We start from the raw sequence: 23,529 nt of genomic DNA on the forward strand, positions 1-23,529 counted from the left end.
ACGACCTAGGCACATTGACTGGGGTAGGTTTGCAAATGCCAATTAAGAACACCTTAAGACAATTTATGTTGCTTTTGCCTCAAACTGTCTTTGTATATTCCAATATATGGCAAAGACAGAAGTGGAAATTGTCAAACCAATTCTGTCCTCAGATGGAAAAATCGAGGAAGAATGTCAATAAAGCTGTATCTGCATCCCGCAGAGACCATAGAATGGGGTTGATCTACAACAACATACGTTGTGATATGGCTGATATCTACAGAAGTGATGGAGTACACTTCACAGATCAGGGAAATTGAGTTTTTCTGAATAACCTGAAGCTGTGCATCCGCACTTATATGTAGCTCCAACTAATAAACACAAGGGCTCTTTTTAGACCCGCCTTATATTCCCAATATTGGTTTGCAGAGTGACAGCTGCGATCCGGCTAGCACAGGAAGACCTGCAGGCAGTCGAGCAGGCTCGCAAGGGAGAGCTGCAGCCCGTCGGCTCGGCTCGCGCAGTGGGAGCTACCGGCTGTCGGCTCGCAAATGCACACCAGCCTGATGGCTCACAGAGGGAGAGCTCGGGTCCAACTCACAAAAAGGGACACCAACGAGCCAACAGCCCTGCTAGCAGAGACACACCTATCACCTAACGGACTGACTCACAAATGTACAGCTAGGGACACAACGGCTTGCCGACGGACTGGTACTGTTTTATGCTTTAGGTTAGTACAGTAGTGTTTGTGTACTGTAGGGGCTTTGTGCTGGACGTTGGTTTTAGGGTTCAAGGTAATGCAGTGGTGTTTGGGTACTGTAAGAATCATGCTGGAGGTAGTGTTTTAGAATTTACAACAATGCATTATTGTTTTGGTAGTGTGAGGAGTCATGCTGGAAGTACTGTTTTGGGGTTTAAGGTAGTGCAGTGGTGTTTGGGTAGTGTAGGGGGTCATGCTGAGAGTAGTGTTTTAGGGTTTACAGTAGTGCAAGGTGTTTGTGTAGTGTAAAGGGGCATGCTGGGAGTAGTGGTTTAGGGTAGTGCAGTGGTGTTTGAATAGTGTACAGGGTCATCCTCTGAGTAGTGTTTTAGTGTTTAGGGTACTGCAGTAGTGTTTGGGTAGTGTAGGGGATCGTGCTGAAAGTAGGGTTTCAGGGTTTAGGTCAGTGCAGTAGTGTGTGTGTAGTGTACGGGGTGGTGCTGGTTAGAGTGTTTTAAAGTTTAGGGTAGTGCAGTGGTGTTTCGGTACTGCATGGGTCGTGCTAGGGATAGTGTTTTAGGATTTAGAGCACTGCAATTGTGTTTGCGTAGTGTAGGGGGTCCTGCTAGGGGTAGTGTTTTAGGGTTTACGACAATGCAGTGGTGTTTGGGTAGTGTAGGGGGTTGTGCTGGTGGTAGTATTTTTAGGTTTAGGGTAGTGCTGTGGTGTTTGTGTAGTGTAGGGGGTCCTGTTGAGGATAGTGTTTTACAGTTTACGACAATGCAGTGGTGTTTGGGTAGTCTTTGGGTACTGGAAGGGATCGTACCGACAGACTGACTCACAGAGCTCCGAGTCGACGGACGGGCTTCTAAAGGCATACCCGCGACCTGGTGATATGAGGAGAGTCATCGTGAAAGGCAGATCTCACATAGACACAGATGCCAGTGTTGCCTCGCACAGGTAAAACAGCACAACTGCAATGGCTTCTGCAAGGAGAGATGCGAGCTGATGGAATAAATCTCAAAATGGCTGACAACACTTTCTGGTTTCAACCGTTAACAGCCAATACGCCGCAAGCTGGGGCTTGTAACCCCTCAGCCAATCGCATGTCCGAATTCTCAAATATCGATATCTGTAAAATTTGATATTTCTCAAAAACTACTGAACAGATTTAAAACATTTAAACAAAAGCATGATTTCTGGACCATCCCTTTTCTCCCTGCCAAATTTGGCATAATTCTGTTCAGCAGTTTCAACTGTAGTCTTCTGTAAAGTTTCGTATGGAAATTGCACGGAGAAAACACGTTTTAGGGCCCTTTTTTTTCTTCAGCACCTCCTACACCATTCACCCCCAAACTTTCAATATAGGAGCTTATTGAAAAAAAGAGAAACTTTTTGGATAATTTCATAAAGATTCGTTAAATGACGCCAAAGTTACAAGCACATAAAAGACTCCAGGAGGGGGGGCCGCGCAACCCCCCTCCTAACAGGAGTGAAACCCCTGGGCTGCGCGGACCCCGGCAACACCGGCTATTATTTTTTAAGAAATACCCCCGGAACCTACCCTACCCAAGGGCCTCATTAAAATAAAATCCGAGAACCCGTGACCCCAGCGCGAAATTTTTGCTGATTTTATATTTATTTTTTAAATTATTTTTTGGGCCTGGTGGTCCTTCAGGGACCCCCTGAGTAGACCTAGTGGGTCAGGGTTTTTCTACCCTGCCCCCTTTTCTTCTTTTATACCTTTGTTTCTCTGTTTTCGGGTGACTTGCTTCTACCGAGCCACAAGATGGCTGCCAACACTTCCTGGTTTGGAGTGCTAGCAGCCAATCACAGTGAAGCTTGCGCACTGGACTTAGGCTCCGCCCAGATAACAAAACTTTTATTTTTCTAATTTCTCAGCAACTACTGAACGGATTTACACCATTTTTAAAAAGGTCGCTTTCTGAACTAAGCTCTACCTTTCTGCCAAATTTGGGGTAATTCCATTCAGCAGTTTGGGCTGTAGCTCGTCGCAAAATTTCCTACGGAAATGAACATGGAGAAAACGAGTTTTGGGACCCCCTTTTTTCTCAGCCCCCGCTTGACGAATCACCCCCAAACTTTCAGGATAGGAGCTGACCTGGATAGACTTTTTTGGGAGAATTTCAGAGATTCATATATATATTTTTTATATCAAGCAATTGTGAGTTACTGGCCACTTAATGATATTCACTGTACGCTTCAAACCTGACTGACAACAAGAACTTCTCTATCATTTTGGTTTCCTTAAAACACAATGCATATATTGATCCAGATAAATTACATTGGCAAAATAAGATTAATGTCCCTTGTGAGTGTGGTATGCAAAATCTACATCATTACTTACAATTTCTCTAGAAGGCGTGCAGTGCTCTGCACCCGAAATGTGTCCTTCTCCTCCAGGTCTCTGATCTTTTGGGCCAATTCTCGGACATTCCGGCTAAGCTTGTTGTACCTGGAAACAAGAGCATCATAAGGATCAGTGGAGCTTATGTTTTAAAAGAGGAGTGTCAAGTAGAATTTGAACCAACAAATTAGATAAGTCTGTCAGGTAAGACATTAATCCCTTGGGAACGGAGGATGTGCTGAACACGTCCTCAGCACCAGCGCTCATGTGCTGAGGATGTCTAGTATGTCCTTGCACCCCACCCACCTGCCGCTACCCCAGTGGACCCCGTACTACATACTCACACCAGGGATGGCAGAGGAAGGGCTTACGGGGCCAACCATGACCGCTCCCCTGACTATCTGATAACATCAGTGTGCGCACACATCATACAAAAAAGCTGGGAACGCGCTGGAAGCTATTTGCTTCTAGCAAGTCCAGGAAAACAAGCTAGGTTTTCCCTCCTGGGATTTTCAGGAGCGCAGAGACACTGAGGGAAAGGGGAGAGTTTTTCCTTTTACCTGGTGTCACTCTGCAGTTCATTCCTGCTGCAGGAATGTGCAGCAGAAATGCATCCACTAGACACCAGGGACACCAGGGATTTTCCTTTTTATTGCGGGGAGCGGCCGCTTGAGCAAGGGTCGCTCCCCATTATGGGAGAAATATCTTGGCCATTTTCTGGTCCCCCTTTCCCCCTGAAGGCAGATTGGCCATACTTTTAAGCCTAGCCACCCCCAAGGGAAGTAAGAAAATCATCACAGATTATTTTATTTACATGTTAGGGAACGCTCTGGAAGCTATTTGCTTCTAGCAAGTCCAGGAAAACAAGCTAGGTTTTCCCTCCTGGGATTATCGGGAGCGCAGAGACACTGAGGGAAAGGAGAGAGTTTTTCCTTTTACTTGGTGTCACGCCAAGGACGTCTCCTGTTAGTAGGCGAGTAGGGGTCTTTGGGTACACAAGAAAAAACTACTCAGGCGATCTATTTAATAAAACCCAACCTTCCAACGACCAACACTTGACTCACAGACCTCATGTACTGTCATAAGCAATTACTGCGTTCTGGGAACTAATGCAGCTGAAAACCAGGCCTGCAACATCAGTGATCCTTTCACTTTATTGATCCTCTGCAGAAATTCGACCCCTGCCACCATACCAGGACACTCCTTGTCTACCGAGGGAACCACGGGGGACCCACAAAATGCTACTCACTAGACAAAGACATGGTAGAAAGCCTGCCACTTTGTCGCCAATGCTTAAAACAAACACAGTTAAAATTTACACATGTCCATTTTCAAAACAAAGTATGTTCCATAAATGTGATTGCTATGGCCCACTGTCTTGTTCTGTGCAACTGTGTAACTTTGTTCACTCTGCAGGTCTCCTGCAGTTTGGAATGATGTTGATTCTTCATCTGTTGCCAACTGCTACTAAATAAATATTAAATAAAACCCAACCGAAAACGTTGTTGGGGTTGTGTCGTACGGCTTGTACTTTTTCAAGTAAAACGGTGCGTTTGCTGGACAACATACAGGTTGGACTGGTGTGAGATTGATTGTGAACATCCATCAGGATATGCTGGCCTATAGCCCTGCTAGCTCACAGTGCACCATCAGTACCCCTAACCATATACAGTAACAAATGGATGTGCAATCTCAGAACATGACAATTCTGATCCTCCACGGAAATACTGGAAACAGATCTAGAACCCTTTCGTTTCAGCCACTTATGCATACCCAAAGAGATACATAAGAAATACACAGTGAAGAGTTTCATTACTCATTAAAGCATTGTGATTCTTGAGTAAAACAGTGCACTGCAATGGCTAATAGAAAGGAAACAGAATAATGTGATTAGCACTACGGGAATGTGAAGAATATGAACAATTCAATAATTTTGCAGACTAAAGAAAACTATATGCTTGCATACAGGTACAGTAATACAGTGTACTCCTACCTAGCACATTCTACCTTATGTCTAAGGTGAGTGGATTTCCCAAATTCCTGTCAGGTGGTCTAACTCCCCATTACCTGTGGGTAAGTGTCACAAAGCTGCCAGTCTTGTTGTAGAGTTGGACAGCATCCCTCACATGAGGTGACAGGACTCAGCTAAGCTGGAATTCCAGCATGGACTGTCTTCGCAGAGCCAGCGAAATGCTTCTCTCCATAAGCAAAGGCTTGATGTCATATATATATGTAACAACCAGATGTGGAATTCCTACAGCCCCACGCCCAGGACATATTGTTTGGGTTCAAGGGCAACAAGTTTCCATGTGTATTCTGTCCTTTGTCCTTGGACAAGTAGGACCAATCTACTACAGCATAAACCCTTTGGCTGCCAGTTTACAGTACCACATTATGGATCAGGGAAGGGCATTAGCTGCAGTTAATGTAATATTTGTGCCCATATGGTAATGCTGTCCAAACCTGCATTTCTGGTCATTAATGTAAAGCTATTATTATTAGGGTGAGCACTAAGTAAATGTTGTAAGCTTGAACTGCACTACTGACAGTGGTTCCAGGATAAAAATGTGTAAACACGTTTTCAAAGTTTAGCAATATGAAGAATTTACATAAGTAGGCAAAGAAGCACTACTACTAGACAATATTTGTGAACTGCATTTTATCATGAGCAAATATGTATGTGTAGATTTGCTCGTGCAACATTAAGAGTGTTTGTAAGTTCATTTTCCCTCCAACAACTTGTTTTCCAACACTGTAAGAAGTTTGACATCTGCCATTGTCATGAGTAAGTTTCCAACCTTTCTCAGAATGGGAAAAGATTAGGGAAGAGTAGGTAAAAACCCTTTAAACCTGCAAGTTAGTAGGTATGCACAGACTCAAAAGGGGATTCCAGCTTACCCTAACCGTCAGCTCCAGTATGTATATACAGATTCGTTTTTTGGGGGTGGGGTGTATTTAGGGCTCAGTGGCAGAAGGAGTGGGTGGTAAACTCAGCCACGGATATATGTTTACCATGCAAGCCTTTACCACGAAAAATTGTGGTAAAGGAATGCGTGGTAAAGCTAGTTGCGGTTAAGACGCAGTGGTAGTAGAGACTGCGTTGTTCAGGTACGCGTTGTAAAGGCACTAGTTGTTCCGACATACAACCGTTCTGTTATAGGGTCTATGGAGTGGTATTGTAAGCTAGCAGAGTTTCAGGAATGTTATCCTATGTGCAAGCAAAAGAATGGGTGTCAAATGTCGTCGTGTTTAAGGGGAGAGAAGGCAACTTCAGAACGTGAGCATGTAAAGATGACATGTCTTAACAGGGCCAAATACCTCCATGGGGAGTAGAGTGGAGCGGCATATGAGTGGAGGGGCACAGAATGGAGTAGAGTGGTGACAAAAGAGTGGAACAACTCAGAGTGAAACAAGCAAAGTAGAGGGTTGTATAGTGGAGTGGCATACAGTGGTGTGGAGTAAAGAGGAGTGCAGTGGCATGGCACAGAGTGGCTTGAAGCAGAGAGGAGTAGAGTGGTGCAGAGTGTCATAGAGTAGAGTGCTGTAAAGTCTTTCAGAGGAAAGTGGAATGCTACAGAGCAGTGTTGAGTGAAGTGTCACAGAATGGAGTAGTGTCGCAGTGGTGTTGAGTGGAGTGACAGAGTGGAATAGAGTGTTGCATATGAAAGGAGCAGCATTAGAGTAGAGGGGCAATAGAGTAAGTAGAGGGGCAAAAGACTAAGTAGAGGGGCAAAAGACTAAGTAGAGGGGCAAAAGACTAAGTAGAGGGACAAAAGACTAAGTAGAGTGTAATGGAGTGAAGTGTCAGGGTGACAAGTCAGAATGGAGTATAGCAGAGTGGAGTGTCGCAGAATGTCCCAGAGTGGAGTGCTGTAGAGTGGCCTAAGAGTGGGACAGAATAAGATCAGAGGGGAGGGAAGCGGAGTGGCGCACAGTGGAATAGTGTGTCATGGAGTAGAATGGAGCGGCATAAGAGTAGAGTAGAGTGGAATGCCAGAGTGGTGCTGCCTTAAGTGGAGTAGAACAGAGTGTTGTGGAATGGCGTGGAGTGGCATAGAGTGTCATGGAACAGAGTGGAGTGTTGTAGAGTGCAGGGCTCTACAGTGTTGTAGAGCACAGTGGAGTGCAATAGAGTGCAGTAGAGTACAGTGTTGTAGAGTAGTTGAGTAGTTGCAGAGTGGAGTCAGGGTGCTGCAAAGTGGAGTCAGGGTGCTGAAGAGTTTGATGAGAGTGTTGAAGAGTGGATGATAGTGGTGCAGAGTGGAGTGATGTAGCTAGGAGCCAAATTCCACAGCCACCTTCATTGCAAACAAGCATTGGAAATGCAATAGATCTCATATTTGCTTGAGTTAGAGCTTTTGGTGGTGTAAGTGACAATGTCTTTTATGCATGTGTTATGGATTTTATGTATGTGGTGTGTAGTGGATTTATGTGGGTTGGGTTAGAATTCTTAATTGTGGATTTGTGAAGAGGGGAATTGTGTGTTGTGGAGTGGAATTATGTGGCATGGTGTGCAGTGGAAATATATGGATAGTAATTATGTGGTATTGAGTGCGCTGAAATTATGAGGAGTGGGATTGTGTGTTATGAAGTGTAATTATGTGGAATTATATTTTGTGTTGTGGACCGATATGAATTGGGGTTTAATTATGTGGTGTGCTGTAGCATTTTGTGGCATGATGTGGATTGAATGTATGCAGTGCGTTGTGCAAAGGTGTTGTGGGGTTGAATTATGTCGTTTAGTGTCGAAGTTCGTGGTGTGGATTGGAAATGCCCACCACTGCAGATAAACTCAGTTAGCCCACTTTCGCGGCTGGCTGTTTTGCCTTGGATAGAATTTCCTGGTAACAAGTGCACATGCACCTCTGAAGTACAGCATGTCAGTACCAAGGCTACTAGGCCAATATTTAATTATTTTTTTTTACTTCTATAGCATAGGCATAAAAAAAAACAAAAAAAATGCCCAATTGGCAATGCCCATCCTTCGGGTTTTGTCAATGTTTGCTAAAAAAACAACGCTGAAACGAAAGCCATGGAGGGAAATCTCCTCGGTCACAAACCCATAGACGTTCACAGAAACAGATGAGTCTGAAGACACACACACACACCAGACAGGCACCGAGCACACACACGTCAGACAGGCACCGAGCACACACACGTCAGACAGGCACAGAGCACACACTCCGCAGACAGGCACAGAGCACACACTCCGCAGACAGGCACAGAGCACACACTCCGCAGACAGGCACAGAGCACACCCTCCGCAGACAGGCACAGAGCACACCCTCCGCAGACAGGCACAGAGCACACCCTCCGCAGACAGGGACAGAGCACACACTCCGCAGAAAGGCGAATGCACACATGGTGCTTGAAAATCGTTTAAGTCATTGCTATTTTAACAGTGAAATCCTATTCCACAAGTAACTTTCAAAAATAGAGTTAACTTATTTTGCACTATGTTTCCTCTTTATGTAATACAATAAGTATTTAGCTTCAAAAACCTATGTTTTGCATTTCAGACGTGGAGAAGGTATATTATTTACACTTATAAATATGTAAACAACAAAAATGGTATGACGGAAATTTGCTCCACAGTACAAATTCCTTAAAACACAAGCAACAGAAATCATACCAATGCCGTATCCTGTTTTTGTAGGAGAGCAAAGTTTCTTTAAAATGATCCCAGAGATAAAACATATGCCTTTCTAGTTCTTCTTCCAAGGCTGATCACGGCCAAAAACCTTATATTCGCGACGTGAGGCACAAAGTAATGGAATTGTAAAATTCTTCTGCGTCATGTTTGCTGAGCGCTGGTACAAAGCCGGAGACTTATTTGTGTGTGGCTGCACTAGCTGCAGCAGGTGGTCGCTCTCTGCCCTCAAGCGGTTTATACCCATGTCACAGAGATAGAAGTTAATGTTCTGTTGGCGGGGTCTGCTTTCTGTCTCTTTAAAACATCCATGATGTCCGTTCACGAAGCCCTGACTAGGATTGGCTGCAGAGCTTCATATAAATACAAAACAAGCATTGGATGAGCAGGACACAAAGAACTGCAAATGCATGTGTGCGTTAGTTCGAAAGCGAAAAGTCAACAAGGTATCGTAAATAAAATGAAGAGTAAGAGCAGAAGTAACAGGGGCAGATCTGAAGGGAGGTTACAAAAGTCTAAAAGGAGAGACTACTATGTGTATTCCCCAATCAAAAGTTGGCTTGTACAAAGAACATTAAGAGGAATCAATGAAAAAGATGGATGGTTCTTGTAGCCCATATTCTAGATGCAACATGTCACGAAGAGACAGTGCAGGCGAGACCTAAAATGGGTCTGTTTTTGGGTGGAAAAATGTAATGTGCCCATGTTGCGTTTCAGGTCCTCTCCTACAGCGAGTACGGGGCACACTCACACAAATGCTGTGCCATTTTTATTGGAAGACTTGTGGAACAGCTAGGTGGTTGGCAAATTGTGGCATCCTGCAGATTCCATAATGTTTCGCTCAAAAAAAAAAAAAAAGTGAGGAAAACGTGTGTCTTTATCGAAAGTTTCAGGTTTGCAAGGCATTGTGGGTTAGAAAATGCTGTTGGAGCCAGGCAAGGCACACAACCCGGGCCTACCCTCCGATGTCTAGTTTTCAGAAATGTGCGAGTTTGGTAGGTTCTTTAGCTCACTTTGCCACCCCAGTTCAGACACAGCTGTATGCAAATCAGTCTTGACCCTGTGCCTCATGGGAACAGTCCAGCCTGAACTGCCAAGCCAGGTCTCCCCTCTACCGGAATCAAGCATCCTGGGACTGGTTTCAGGGTATCACCCCTCATCAACCAGGCTAGCTTTGAATCCAGTGGCAAAGAGAGCAAGGGACCCGCGCCTGAGCATACCCAGTGAGCTAAAGAATGATGAAGGATTCAACCCAGATCTGTGACTGGGGGTGAGTGTCTGAAAAGTTTCAGCGTTCCGTCCATCATCTCAATGTGTTTGCTTTGTTCGCCCCAAGTTGGCAGAGTATGCCCAGACATAGGTCCCTTGCTCGTTTTGCCACTGGATTTTAGCTAGCATGGCTGATGAAGGGTTTTACCCAGAAACTGGTCCCAGGATGCTTGTTTATAGTTCAGGGAAGACCTGGCTTGGCAGTCCGGGCTGGACTGTTCCCATGAGGCACAGGGTCAAGACTAATTTGCATGTAGCTGGGTCTGAACTGAGGTGGCAAAGTGAGCTAAAGAATGATGATGGATTCAACCCAGATCTGTGACTGAGGGTGAGTGTCTGAAAAGTTTCAGCGCTCCGTCCATCATCTCCCTGTGTTTGCTTTATATCTTCACTGCAAGTCATTTCCGTTCATCATAAATGTATGTTAGTGAACAGACTGACACTCCACAATAATGCACTATCATCAATGGGGGTTTAGCCTCTGCAACTAGAAGTTCCTGCTAACAAACATGGCTTGGGGTTCATTCGCCAGCAAAGCTTTCTTTTTAGGGCTCGGGCCTAGCGTACACTGCGCATGCAGTGTCGCGCAGTGAGAGTCCTTTTCCCGGCGTTTTGAAAATGGACCTGGAAATTCCACGCAGATCGTGCATGTTATTTCCAAGGTCCATTTTCATTGGCCTTCGCGTGCGTGCTGTTTTTTAACAGAACACGCAATAGACCATGATCGGTCGCATAGCTTCGCCCATGGCCTACTGGTGTCTGTTACGCGCACCATAGACCATTTATCTTCAATTATCACGGCCGTCAGGGCCACGGTAATGGAAGACATATGCTCGCAGTGGCGCGCGCACACCACACGCTGGCTTTTTTTTTTTCCGTACAATTGGATCGCTTTCGCGATCCATTGAAGTGCAGCTTGTTTCTCTTGGCATCGTGTGACTCACAATCAATTTAGGCTAATCTAACATTTAAGTATTGCCTTTTTCCAAAGGAAGAATTATCTGTACAGTAAATATGCAACTGAAGGACTCCACACTAGAGAAAGAGAGAGGGTTGTTACTGTCAAATGCATTTTTCAGTGTCAGATATACCCTAAATTGGCACACAAACGTGTTACGTGTTTAGAGCTTTCGGATACTTTAAGGCAAACATATAACTTCGACAGTGCAGAGGAAAGGAGAACATTGTGTTACAATATTTATATGTATGTAACAATATTCGCACTATCGTGTTACATTTTTTCCAAAACACACAGAACCATACTTCGAAACGGTCTTGGAAATGGTGACCTACCACACTAGATGCTTCCGCTTGCAAATGTCTAATGATGCAGTGGACTGGACTGTAAGAAAAATGAATAGCAGGAAACTCATAGAGTATCAATGCTAATACCCTTTTAAGAAGCAACACGTTGCACAAGTTTCGCCTGTTCAACCTCCTTGAATGAACGACGATAGCAAGGAGCACACATGGAAGTACTGCCAACACTCGGCGTGAAAACTCCTGCACCGAAGAAATTAAAAATCGATAATACCAACTACAAGGAAGACCTACCTGCTGCAAAAGGCTCCAAAAAAAAAATTATCCAGCGCCTTTAGCAGAAACAACAGCCACCCAATATAGCCACACCAACCACACCAGGAGGTATGGCGGCCATATTAGGTGTGGGTAAGATCATCAGTGGACATGGGGAAATTACCCGCCCCTCCTCCATTTCACATTGTTGTCCTCCCCAGTGTTCCCCAATAATCTTGTTCCTTCGGCAAGCCACCCATCACGTCAACATGCCCGCTCTTTTCTGTTCACTTTCATTACCTCCTGTCCCTCATCAGTACGATACACTACAAACTATTCGGGTAAGAGTTCGTAAAAATCATAATTGTTACTAGGTCATACTAATAAAAAAGTGCTGCTCTTATAAAATAAATTAGCTTTCAGTATTCCAGAGTAGATTTAATTGCTAATTAACTCAACAATGTCCCGTTGCAAGATGGGCACAGCATTTGTGCTCAAAAAGCAGGTCCAACAGTATGGCGTGAATTCAGTTTCACGCCTGCTATTGGGCACGCTCCTAGCCTCCAAGAGTGAGAGCGACAGCAGAGTGAGAGTGACAGCAGAGTGAGAGAGACAGCTGTGCTACTGAAAATTCTGGACCCTGCTATAATGTGGTACCAAAGCCCAACACTCGTGTCAGAAAATATCATCGTATCATGACGAATTTTGTATCGGCAGACCGGTAATGATTGAGACATTATACCTGTGCATTTGCGTCACGATTGAGTGAAGAAAACACCCTTAAATCATACTTTCTGTCTTGAACCCTCGGGTTCCATTTTGTGAGCGGCATCCATCTTGTGGTTGCTCTTACATAGTCAATTGACCAAGGCCGAATTCGATCTGAAAGGACACGTCCACCTTTCCTGACTCCTCTGTGACCTGGGCGAGCTGACTCCACTGCCTCCAGCCAAACCTGTTCGGGCAGTCCCCAACCCAATGGCCGAGCGAGATTAGCATCAAGGCACAACATGTCATAAACCATTTCCTGCATACAAACCACGCTTCATCATACACACACCTGCCCCTGTCTTTTCTTTATGGCTAGTTTTACAAGGAGGAGGTCCCCGATTTTATTGGGGTTTCATCGATATCTGATGGAAGTTCTGGGCCTGGCTGGGTAATCTATCACGAACTGGACATACAAAAATGTGGGCTTGCCATCATGACTTTGCTTTTTCTTTGTTGTGAAAATATGTATATGGTTGTACCGTAAAACAAAGAATTCTTGCCTGAAGCTGATATTTTTGTACAAAAGGAGAAGGCTGGTTCTGTAAAAACGAACAGTCTCCTGAGAATATACACACCGTGCTGTTGTATTCTAGGACGCTTGATACTTGGTTGCAGCCAATAAACTCGATCCTTGACCTCACCTAGAAGACTCTGTGTTTCTGTGGTCCAAAACAGGAAGAACTCAAGAGGTCTCTGGGTGTTCCCCTTGGCACCGCCGTGTCCCTAAAAACCCGGTACCTCAGTTGGCGCCCAACTCGGGGCGGTATCAAGCGGTGTCGGTCCAAGCCAGATGTTCGTGAGGAGCTTCGTGTGAAAATTCCAGAGGACGGCCAGCCACTTCAGCGACCCCTGTATGTCGACGTGGTTCCGAAGGTCTTTGCTGCGAGGTTCCCCGCGTCCCGACGGCTACGAAGGACTGCTGTCCTGACTATCGCCCTGTTTTGGACCCATTGATGCTTGGTAGAGCGAAACGATAGACGAGTCTTCTAGTGACGTCATCGATCTTCAATACTTCAGTTAAGTATAAGTGGAGCGTCTCCCAGTCCTTAGTTTGATTTTTAGTTTTGGTATCCTTGAAATACGCTTTGATTTGGAACTTGCAAGCGCCAAAGCCGAGGGACTCGTGTATTCACAAGACTATCGTATTCGATAATCCTTTGAAGTTTGAAGCTAGACTAGTGAGCGAAGATGCCTGGTTTTAGCAGACTTGGAAACTTGTTTTGTCTTGGTTGTAGTAGGGACTCCCGATTAGAGGATTCGTGTCCGGTTCCTCCGATTGGAACTCCAACATATGAGCTCTATGTGAAGCACGGCGTAGGCCCTATTGCACATAATGAAGTATGGATCAGATACACCAGAAATGATGGTGTCTTAAAATGGCCACAATATGGTAGCTTTGATACAGAGATTTTAGATAATCTAGAGGTGAAACTTTTCAAGAAGAAAGCCCGGTCGGCGATGTTTGACTTCTTTCGCTTATGGCGCAAAAAAGCCAAACAGAAAGAAATGAAATTAGCAAAGAAAAATAAAAGAGGTATGTCAATGGTACAAGCTGCCGTTGCATTTAGGGATAATGAGGAAGAGCAAGAGAACGAACAAATGCTTAGAAGTAGGAAGTTAGCGGTAGACAAATGCTATCCAGTTCTGCCACGTACAGGACGAGAATCAAAAGACGAGCATGATAAGGATCCTTTAATGTCCCACTTACTGAGTTCACCACCCCCCTATGCACAAAATGCTACTGCAACCCCGCAACGCTTTGTTATACTGCGCCCCGCCGCACAAGCACCAGTTCTTCCACAAGCACCAGCTCCTCTTCAGCTGGTTTCTACTCCTCCGGCGCAGCTCTCTCAAGGGCCGCCGCCTTTTCTACATACTTCATCTACCTTTTCTACGACTTCGCCTATTGCTCCAACTGCTTATCCTAATACTCTCTCTGCTACTGCCTCGACTTCTACTTTACATCAGCCTGTCTTTTCTGGCGTTTCTGCCTTTCCACCAGCTTCTCCTTCTGTTCGACAGAGAGTGGCAAATACTGTCACTGGTCTTTTCTCACCTTTCTTTGGGTCGCCTAATATGACCCCTAGGACAGAACGTAGACAGTTGCGAAGTCGACTGCCTGATTATCAGGAAAGAGAAGTGCTGAATGAGTTAGCGCGTAAATGGGTTACTGATACTGTAAAATAGGATGTTCGGTCCGTTATGGAAGTCTTCCGTCAGTGGGAAGCATCCACACAGAGATATGTATTTGAACAGATGTGTGTATATCTCCGCGAAGATTTGAAGGGAAATGATCCAGAGTACGATATGCAAGAATTATTCCTTGTGCGATTCAAGTTCGCAGAAGGCATGATTGTGGGTGCCGATGTTGAACAAGCAATTGAAATGTTGTTGTCGTATAGGAGTAAAGGAAGCAATTCTAGATCACTGTCCGAGCATGACATGCCAGGTAGGAAAAAGGCGCACCAGAATCCCATGAGAGAGGTTCCTCCAGTTTGGAGGGAAGGTGATGCAAATGCGAATCCAGCCATTCCGCCACATTTCCAGCGTGTATGGGTACATGTTCCCTGGAAAAGATCAGAGGTTTTAGCGCTCAAGCAGACATTGCCTGATCCCCGCAAAAATCCTGCAGGGTATTATAAGGAGTTATCACAGACATCCAGCTCCTGTATCATGAATTTAGCAGATGTAGACATGTAGTTTGGAAATGTTGTTCCACAGCCTTTATGGGGGAAGATTCGTCATGCAGATCATGATCAAGAGTTAGGTGATACATGGGTTAATATTGCTGCTGCTGATGCTAGACAAGTTGGTGGCTCTAAGCCCGAGCCTTTTGTAGCAGAACTTCCTGGTAGAATTATAACTTATATGAAGACTTTAATGCCCGAATTGCGTGTGAATTGGGACAAGTTGTCTGCATGCATGCAGAAGAAAGATGAGAATGTGTCTGACTTTTTCACGCGGTTTGAAGAGACTTTCGTCGATCATAGTGGTCAGGATATGGCTACCGAGGGTGGCCAAAGATTGTTTGTAGACAAGTTTGTACATAATTTGCTTCCTGAACTGTGTAAGTAGTTGAAGGATTCAGGGAGTGCATGGGCTGTTTCCACGTCAGCGCAGATTTTAGCCACAGCCCAGTACTACGAAAATAGACGCAAAGATGAGCTAGAGAAAGCAGACAAAAAGACTAAAGAATTGAAAACTAAAGTCCTTCTCCAGCAAGCTTATCCACCTCGTACTGCTAGTCAACACGATTATCAGCAACCACAGCAGTGTTCGAGGGACTCGCAAAGAAACGAGTCTTCTCAACGGCGTTTACCGTATGGTCCGAATCAGTGTGCTTATTGCAAGGAAGAGGGTCATTTCAAGAATAGTTGTCCGGCTCTGTTACGGCGTTTGAATGGTGTTTCTGGTGCAAGAGGTAGAGGTGTTCAGCAGGCCCCCAGAGGTAGGGGTCGTGGAAACTTCCCCCAGAATGCTCCTTCTTTTCCGCCTCAGAATTCTATGAATAGCTTTGACCAACAGAATAATGCGTCTTCCAGGACAGCTCAGTACTAAGCTGATGACTACTATGCAGAAAACGAGAATGAGGGTAATGATTGCTAGGACAGCCATGGACAAAGAGAGGGAGTAGTTTCAGTTCCAGTAGATCAGAATGGACCTTATTTTGAGGTGATTACATCAGGTGTGTCAGAGCCTTTTCGGCTGGATACTGGTGCTACAAAGAGTTCTATTATGCACTCAAAACTTCCTGGCGCACCTTTGTCTGGCGAAATGAATGTTTCAGTAGGTTTTTCTGGCGCCCCGGTTAGGAACCCGATTTCTAGTCCTATGTCCCTTTCTGTTGGACCATGTGAATTAGAAGCACCCCTCATTCTTACGACAGGTTGTGGTGAAAACTTGTTGGGATTGGATCTGTTAAAGAGACTATATGCAACTTTGTACTGTTCTCCTTCGGGAGTACAACTTACCTTAGGTAAGAAAGTGGTTTCTCCAATGTATTTGTCAAGGGAAAATATTCCAACAGAATTGTCTTTTCTTCCGGATATACTTTGGGCTACTGGTTCTAATGATGTGGGTCTTTTGGAAATAGCGCCATATGTTATAACATTGAAAGCCAATGTTAGGTTGCTACGTATTCCCCAATACAAGATCTCTAGCGAAGGTGAAAAGGTGTTGTTAGCGATCATTTATGATCTGATTGAGAAAGATGTCATTGAAGAGACAACGGGCAACATTTGTAACAGCCCTGTTTTGCCGGTTCTAAAGCGTACTGACCCTTCCCAACCACCCGTCTATAGATTTGTGATTGATCTTAGAGAAGTAAACAAGATTGTTGTGCCACAGTTTCCAGTTGTTCCTGATATTACTGCCCTATTGACTATGGTTCCAGCATCAGTCACTTGGTTCTCGGTGATTGACTTGAAGAACGCTTTCTTCAGCATCCCGATTGCCGAGGAGAGCAGAGATATTTTTGGCTTCAATTTAGGAGGCCGAAGCTTCCGCTTCAAACGCGCTCCTCAGGGCTACTGTGAAAGTCCATCTATATTCAGGCAGGCTCTGAAATCACAGCTTGACACGATTGTTCTACCTGATGGTGCGACTCTTATTCAGTACGTCGATGATTTACTGGTAGCTGCAGATACTGAGGAGATTTGCAAGCAAGCCACATTGTTGTTGTTGCGTCATTTATGTGATATGAAGCACAAAGTCTCTCTTTCGAAATTGCAATTTGATCGAAAAGAAGTGACCTATTTAGGTCACATCTTATCGAAGGAGGGAAGGAAGCTGACCCCAGAGAGAATACAGGCAATAGCAAAATTGAGTGTCCCAAGGACACAGAGAGAAGTGCGTGCTTTCTTGGGCATTACATCATATTGCAGACAATGGATACCGAATTTCTCCTTGTTGGCCAAACCTTTGGTGGCGTTAACTTGCAAGGATACACCAAAACCCATTCCGTGGTCTGAAGATTGCCAGAAAAGCTTTCACGAATTGCGTGAAGCATGGTGTTCGGCTCCTGTGTTGGGTACTCCCGACTACAGTAAGCCTTTTACATTGTATGTCCACGAGAAGGAAGGTTGTGCATTATCAGTCCTGACACAGTATTTTGGGGGCAAACAGCGTCCATGCGCATACTTTTCAGCGACTTTAGATCCCGTAGCTAAGGCATTGCCAAGTTGCTTGAGGGCCACTGCGGCAGCAGCTGTCTGTATTCGACAGTCTGCTGGGTTAGTGATGAATAATACACAAATAGTTATGGTCCCACATGCAGTAGACATTTTGTTAAACAGAACGAAGACACAGCACTTAACTAGTGCTCGACTGTCAAGTTATGAGCTGACACTATTAGCAAGCCATGTCCACATAAAGAGGTGTGACACACTAAACCCCGCCACGTTACTGCCCATTCCAGTAGAGACAGATGAGGTTGAACAACATGATTGCTGCTTTAGGACAGAAGAAGAGACAAAAGGGAGAGTAGACTTGCAGGACACTCCTCTTTCTGAATGTAATGATACCTTATGGGTTGATGGTTCATGTTTCAAGTTGCCAAATGGTGATACGACTGCAGCGTACGCTGTGACGACTTTGCATACGATTGTTGAAGCTGCACGTATCCCACACAATTCTGCGCAAGCAGCAGAGTTGATTGCACTTACAAGAGCGTGTGTGTTGGCAAAAGGAAAAGGAGTGAATGTGTGCACAGACAGCCAATACGCCTTTGGCGTGGTTCACAGTTTTGGACGATTGTGGCATGAACGTGGGTTCCTGACTTCGCATGGTACGAAGATACAACATGGTTAGCTAGTAAATGAGCTTCTCGAGTCACTACAAGTTGCGATTGTGAAATGCAGTGCACACAAAAAGATTCAAGATGATGTTGGTCGTGGTAATGCGTTTGCAGATGAAGTTGCGAAAGACACTGTAAGGAATGTAATGAGTCGAATGTATGTTGCATGTCCTGCGAGATGGATTGGTGATATTGGTATGTGTGAAGACACGATTGAGAGTGTGAAGTCTATCCAATCCGAAGCCACAGAGAAAGAGGTGAATGAATGGAGAGAAAGTAAGGGTAGATTGGATGCGAAGGGTTGTTGGGTCGAACTGTCAGAGCATCAGAGATGGCTGCTACCCGATGCGTATGTGCTTGCAGTGGTGACAATGGCTCATGGAATGGCTCACATCAGTGTGAAAGGGATCTGTAAGTTGTTGGCTCCAGTATGGCAGAATAGTGGAATCCCTAAATGTGCAGAGAATGTGGTCAAGAACTGTATGGTGTGTCTGAAGTACAATCCTGGTAGGGGAACCCCAACTCCAGCTGGTCATTTTGCGCCTCCAACGTATCTGTTCAAGGTTTTGCAGCTAGATTTCATCCACATGGAGAGGTGCAACAATCTGAAATACGTACTCGTTGTTGTTTGTGCCTTTTCCAGGTGGGTGGAGGCGTATCCCCTTAAGGACAATACTGCCTTGTCCACAGCCAAAGCCCTTGTCAAAGAATTCTTCCCTAGGTTTGGAATGCCTAGAATGGTCTGGAGTGATAAGGGGAGTGAATTCGTGGGACGAGTAATGAAGAGAGTGTGTGAAGGGCTAGGCATACATCAGAAGTTCCACGCTGCAAATCACCCCAATCAGCTGGATTAGTAGAGTGCTATAACGGCACTCTAAAATTGAAACTGGCCAAGATTCAAGCAAGCACAGGTCTTAAATGGCCTGACGCCCTGCCTTTGGCACTCCTATCGACAAGAATGACTGTACATTCTAGACTGGGGCTTAGTCCTCATGAGATTGTGTTCGGCCGCCCGGCCAACATATGGGGAGTGCCAAGGCCCACAAGGTTCAGTGAGATAGAGCATCCTGTACTGCTTGACTATTTGCACGAATTGACAACTAAATTGCGTGTTTTACACCAACAGGTCCACAGTTCTTCCCCGCCAGCATCTGATGATCCAGGCCACAAAATTGAACCTGGCACCTGGGTCCTGGTGCGAAACTTCCAGCGAACCAAGAACGAGCAGCCTCGCTGGTCCGGACCATTCCAAGTTTTGCTGGCCACCAGCTCTGCAGTACGTGTCCACGGCAAGAAGAACTGGGTGCACGGTGCCCATTGTAAACGGGTCCCACTGCCCCTTCCATATGACCGGTGGGTCCAGGAGGGAATTGCTGACTCTGAGACCGAGACTGTGCCTCACTTCTTACCCTTCAGTGATGCACGTTTGAAAGGAACTACTTCAGAAAAGGAGAGCGATAACATTCTGCGAGGATCTGTGCCACCGTCAATGCAATTGGACACTACTGAACCTGAACTCCTGTTTTTAGACCACACAGCACCTGGTCGAAACCGTTATAACTTGAGGCCAAGACCTATGACTATGGACAAATAAACAAGTTTTTTCTTTTTGATTGTGCAGCTCTCTCATCCAGGAAACTTGCTCGTTTTTGATTTTCGAACCGCCATCCGGTTCTGCTGCTAGGGTCGCGGTTGCCACAGTCTTTGGAGTGCAGCTGGAGATGGTTAGGTCGACAGTTCTGGTTGATCTAAGGGAGTTACCCTGGACTGAACAGAAGCACTCCTTAGCAGAATCAATCTCCCACCGCGGGCAGCAAATTAGAGGATGGAGTTTACCAAGATGGAGAGACCTGCCAGATCTACGAACTTTGAAAAGAAAATATGCACTGTGATGGCAAGAATACAATTTTTAATAGTCTTCATTTTAATGTTTTGCAGTATAATGATGTTTTTGGTGGGCTATGCTTTATTCACCTTTCGAGTTTCATTTGCGTACACTACACAGCCCACACCTCCTCCTACTGTTTCCCCGCACTCTTTTCACCCTCTGCCTGAACAAGAGTCTGCCAGAAGATTAGAATTCATAAATAACTCATTCGTCCAGCTCCTACACCAGCACCAGTCTGTAATGAACACAACAAATTGTTGGGTATGTGGACTTATGCCACACACAACAGATAAGGGTATCCCATACTTTGTCCTGCCATTTAGCTACTATGGTTCTCTGTGGGCATTTCAAACCATGTTCCTGTTTGCCATAGAACCGTATCCCTCGCGTCCCACAGGAAGAAACTCGAGCAACAAGGCGCTAGTGGCAGGAATCAGAAATATGAGCAGGGATATCGACACATATCGTACGATCCCCAAAGATGAGTTTAAGGTGTACAGTAGATGGAATATAACTAGGGCTCCTGGTTTTCCGTTTAAACGGATTTTTACATATAAATACAGACGGAAAACTTTTTTCCCTTTGTCTGTATTTATATGTAAAAACGGCAAAATACTAGTAAAACCGTGAATGGATGAGGCTGCCTTCTGGCATGTGCTAATCAGCGAGGAAGCACACCTCGTGCACGTTAAGGATATTTCCTTCTTTATTATATTTTAGTCTCGATTTGCAAACAGATCTATAAATAGAGCTCCTTCTGCAGGGGAATCGCATCACTGAGTTGGCTTGAAAGCGTTTTGAAAACCTTAAGGATAAAGAAATAAAGATTAGACTTTTGAGGGCATCTGAGCTGCGGATCTGCAGAGCAGAAGCCGCCGTCGCTGCTTGCAGTCCGAGTTAAATTGTTTAAGGGAGTAGGTGGGGGAGCCTTGTTAAAGCATACTAATGCACCTCCATTGACTTGTTTCCAGTTTTCAGCAACATCATTCCTTTCACGATGTCTTTTGCCTATAATTCTGAGCTTCTGGGCATTTTAGCAAACTGTGCTTTTCCAATGCGATAAGCCGAGGAGTTAAAAAGTTCTAGGGGCCAGCTTGCACTTCGCACTTTGTTTTGGAACTCCACGGGATGCTACAGCACCTCCCCTCCCTCGCACAGGCAGTGGACAGCCCATTGTCATTCTGAATTCAGATGATGATTATCACATTTAGAATGACAATGGGCCGTCTGCCTTTAACATGACATATGCACTGCAAGGGAGTGGCTGAGGCGAGTGACTCACATAGCGACAGTAGATTGTAGCAGAAGAGCTTTCCCCAGTCAGCCAGTTTCGGCGTCCAGCAATTAACAAGCTTTGGCAAAGCCAATAGGCCTTGCTTTAAAGGGCAGTGCTATTGGAATTTCTCATGTGTTTGGAGAGAGCTTGAGAGAGAGCAGTGAAAATAACAGGGTGGGAGAGTAAAGAAACACATGTGCACTTAGACTGCTGGTTACTAAAAAAAAAGTCTGTGAGGTATACAGTGGAAGGATACAACTCACCCAATCAGAACACAGTCAACCCTTAATGCTAGCAGGCAGACAGAAGAATAGGGATAAATACGAAATCAAGACAGCGCAACATGAGATAGACCACACAAGCTTCCAATTACAAGCAAAGGTTTGACCCAAGTCCCAATCCAAGTACATGTTATTCACTTAATACAATAGATCTGCCTGCTCACACTCACAGCTGTCCTGACCCAAGACCTTAAAAGGGGAGCAATAATAGGGTGGACAACATGGTGGGTATAGTAGGGGGAGCAGAGAGTGTGGTTAAGAGCGTGCATAGTGTGGGAGAGCAGGGAGAGAATCGGTACGAAAGGGGAAGCAGGTAGACGGGGTGTAAGAAAAGGGGGACAGAGTGAGACTGCGGGTCAGATCGTATGTAAAGAAAGAAAGGGGGAGTCGGAAGACAGTGGCGGATACTGAAAGGTGAAACAAAGAGACTGTGATGAAAGTGGCCACAGAAAACGAATCAGGGAGAGAGCAGGAAAACAAGGAGAGACCAGGGGGAGCTAGTAAGAGAGAAAGCCTACTCCGTGGTGTAGCCTCTAAGCTAAGAGTCTTTTGCTTGCCAAGAACAGAGGGTTTTTAACCATGGCAGAGTAAAGAGCACACAACACTTTCTCATTATAGGTTGCACTTTTATCCCTGAAATGAGGAACTGGGACAGATCTGTATTATTTCCATACAAGTATTGATGTGTGGACACAGGACTGTGCACTTCACGGGTCATATCTCACCTTTACTTCGACAGTGAAACGTATGGCTTGAGGTGAAAGTAAAGAGCAGATGTGTGGCAATGAATTGACTAATAACAAAATGTGAATCTTCATAATTATGTGGAAGACGGGAATGGAGAAAGGAATGTGCTTTCAGTGGTACAAATGTGTACTACTAGGTAGGCTGTGGTGTCACAGGAATGTGTCCATGGTCACAAGGCCACCACTGCGAGGTTTATAGAACAGAGGGTGTGATAGCAAAGTCAAGAGAACCCCTTTTTGAACCTGATCTTGAATGGCACTGAGTGAGCGGCTGTTGGGAGTAACCTCCCAATCATTTGATTGCTTCCCCGAGGGAATTCTGAAAAGAGTGTGGGCAAATCCATCCATCTATCCATCCACCCACCTATCCACTAAGGATGGGCTTCATGGTGCTCATCATCAAGGTTGACTTGCAGAATAAAGTCAACAGTGTGAGAACAACCAGTTGCTGGGTTTGCAAGATGAACCTTCCGGTCGTTGCCAGGGTTTCAATATATTTAAAAGAGAACAGGGGCCCTGAATGAACTATGGCTATGAAAGCACCGGTAAGGAAAAAAAATATATACTATGAAAAATGCAGACGTTTTTACTGTGAGAATTGCAGCTAATGTATGTAGCATGTCACTCGAAAGATGGATCAATTAATACTGTGATACTAACAAATGCAATGCATTTCTTGTATATTATAGAAATAGCGCAGCACTAAGTTTACTCAATACCTTCAACTTCAAGTGAAGAAAGGCATTTTATTTTCGCTGTGTTTTCAGTTTAAACAAATGTGGAAAAATACTAGCTGTAGCATCGTCTTTTGCTTGTGGAAAAAATAAATGTGGATAAATACAGAAAAAATGGCCAAAAAATAAATATGGATAAATACAGACGGAAATGGCAAAAAAATAAATACCATAAAACCGGGAGACCTAAATATAACTAAGTATGGAATTTCCTTGAGCGAGAGCCAGCGAGCAAAGAAATCCTCCCCAATCTGGATAGTACCCCATCAAGGTCACCTATGTCTGCAGGGAAATGGCAAAAACCCTAGAGCTCAGTTAGAGAAGAGTGTCTGTACTGAGACTTACGTTTTCCCGTCTCAGACCTCCCCTTCATTCCTAGCAGCTAAGGGTACCTACTTTGTCTGCCATGATAGAGCATATACATGGTTGCCCCCTGACTTTTCGGGCACATGTTTTATCTTGTTCCTGTTGCCACACACCTACACGGCCGAGGCAGATTACCATCGGACAAGGACAGTTAGGGGTGTTGTGAGTAAAGACGACACCGCGGAACAGGAG

At 45.0% G+C, this 23,529-nt stretch overlaps 1 protein-coding gene across 2 annotated transcripts in view; it reads right to left on the minus strand.

Annotated features, from left to right (window-relative positions):
- The window catches only part of IMP3 (IMP U3 small nucleolar ribonucleoprotein 3), a 165,545-nt gene that overhangs the window by 94,225 nt on the left and 47,791 nt on the right, over positions 1-23,529 (minus strand). For both annotated transcript variants that reach the window (XM_086964453.1, XM_086964455.1), the window contains exon 2: positions 3,048-3,155. In XM_086964453.1, coding sequence (XP_086820579.1) covers positions 3,048-3,155 — 108 coding nt within the window. The remainder of the gene's footprint in view (positions 1-3,047; positions 3,156-23,529) is intronic.

The sequence above is a fragment of the Lissotriton vulgaris genome, chromosome 1_1 (genome assembly GCF_964263255.1).
Source record: "Lissotriton vulgaris chromosome 1_1, aLisVul1.2, whole genome shotgun sequence".
NCBI classification, from domain to species: domain Eukaryota; kingdom Metazoa; phylum Chordata; class Amphibia; order Caudata; family Salamandridae; genus Lissotriton; species Lissotriton vulgaris.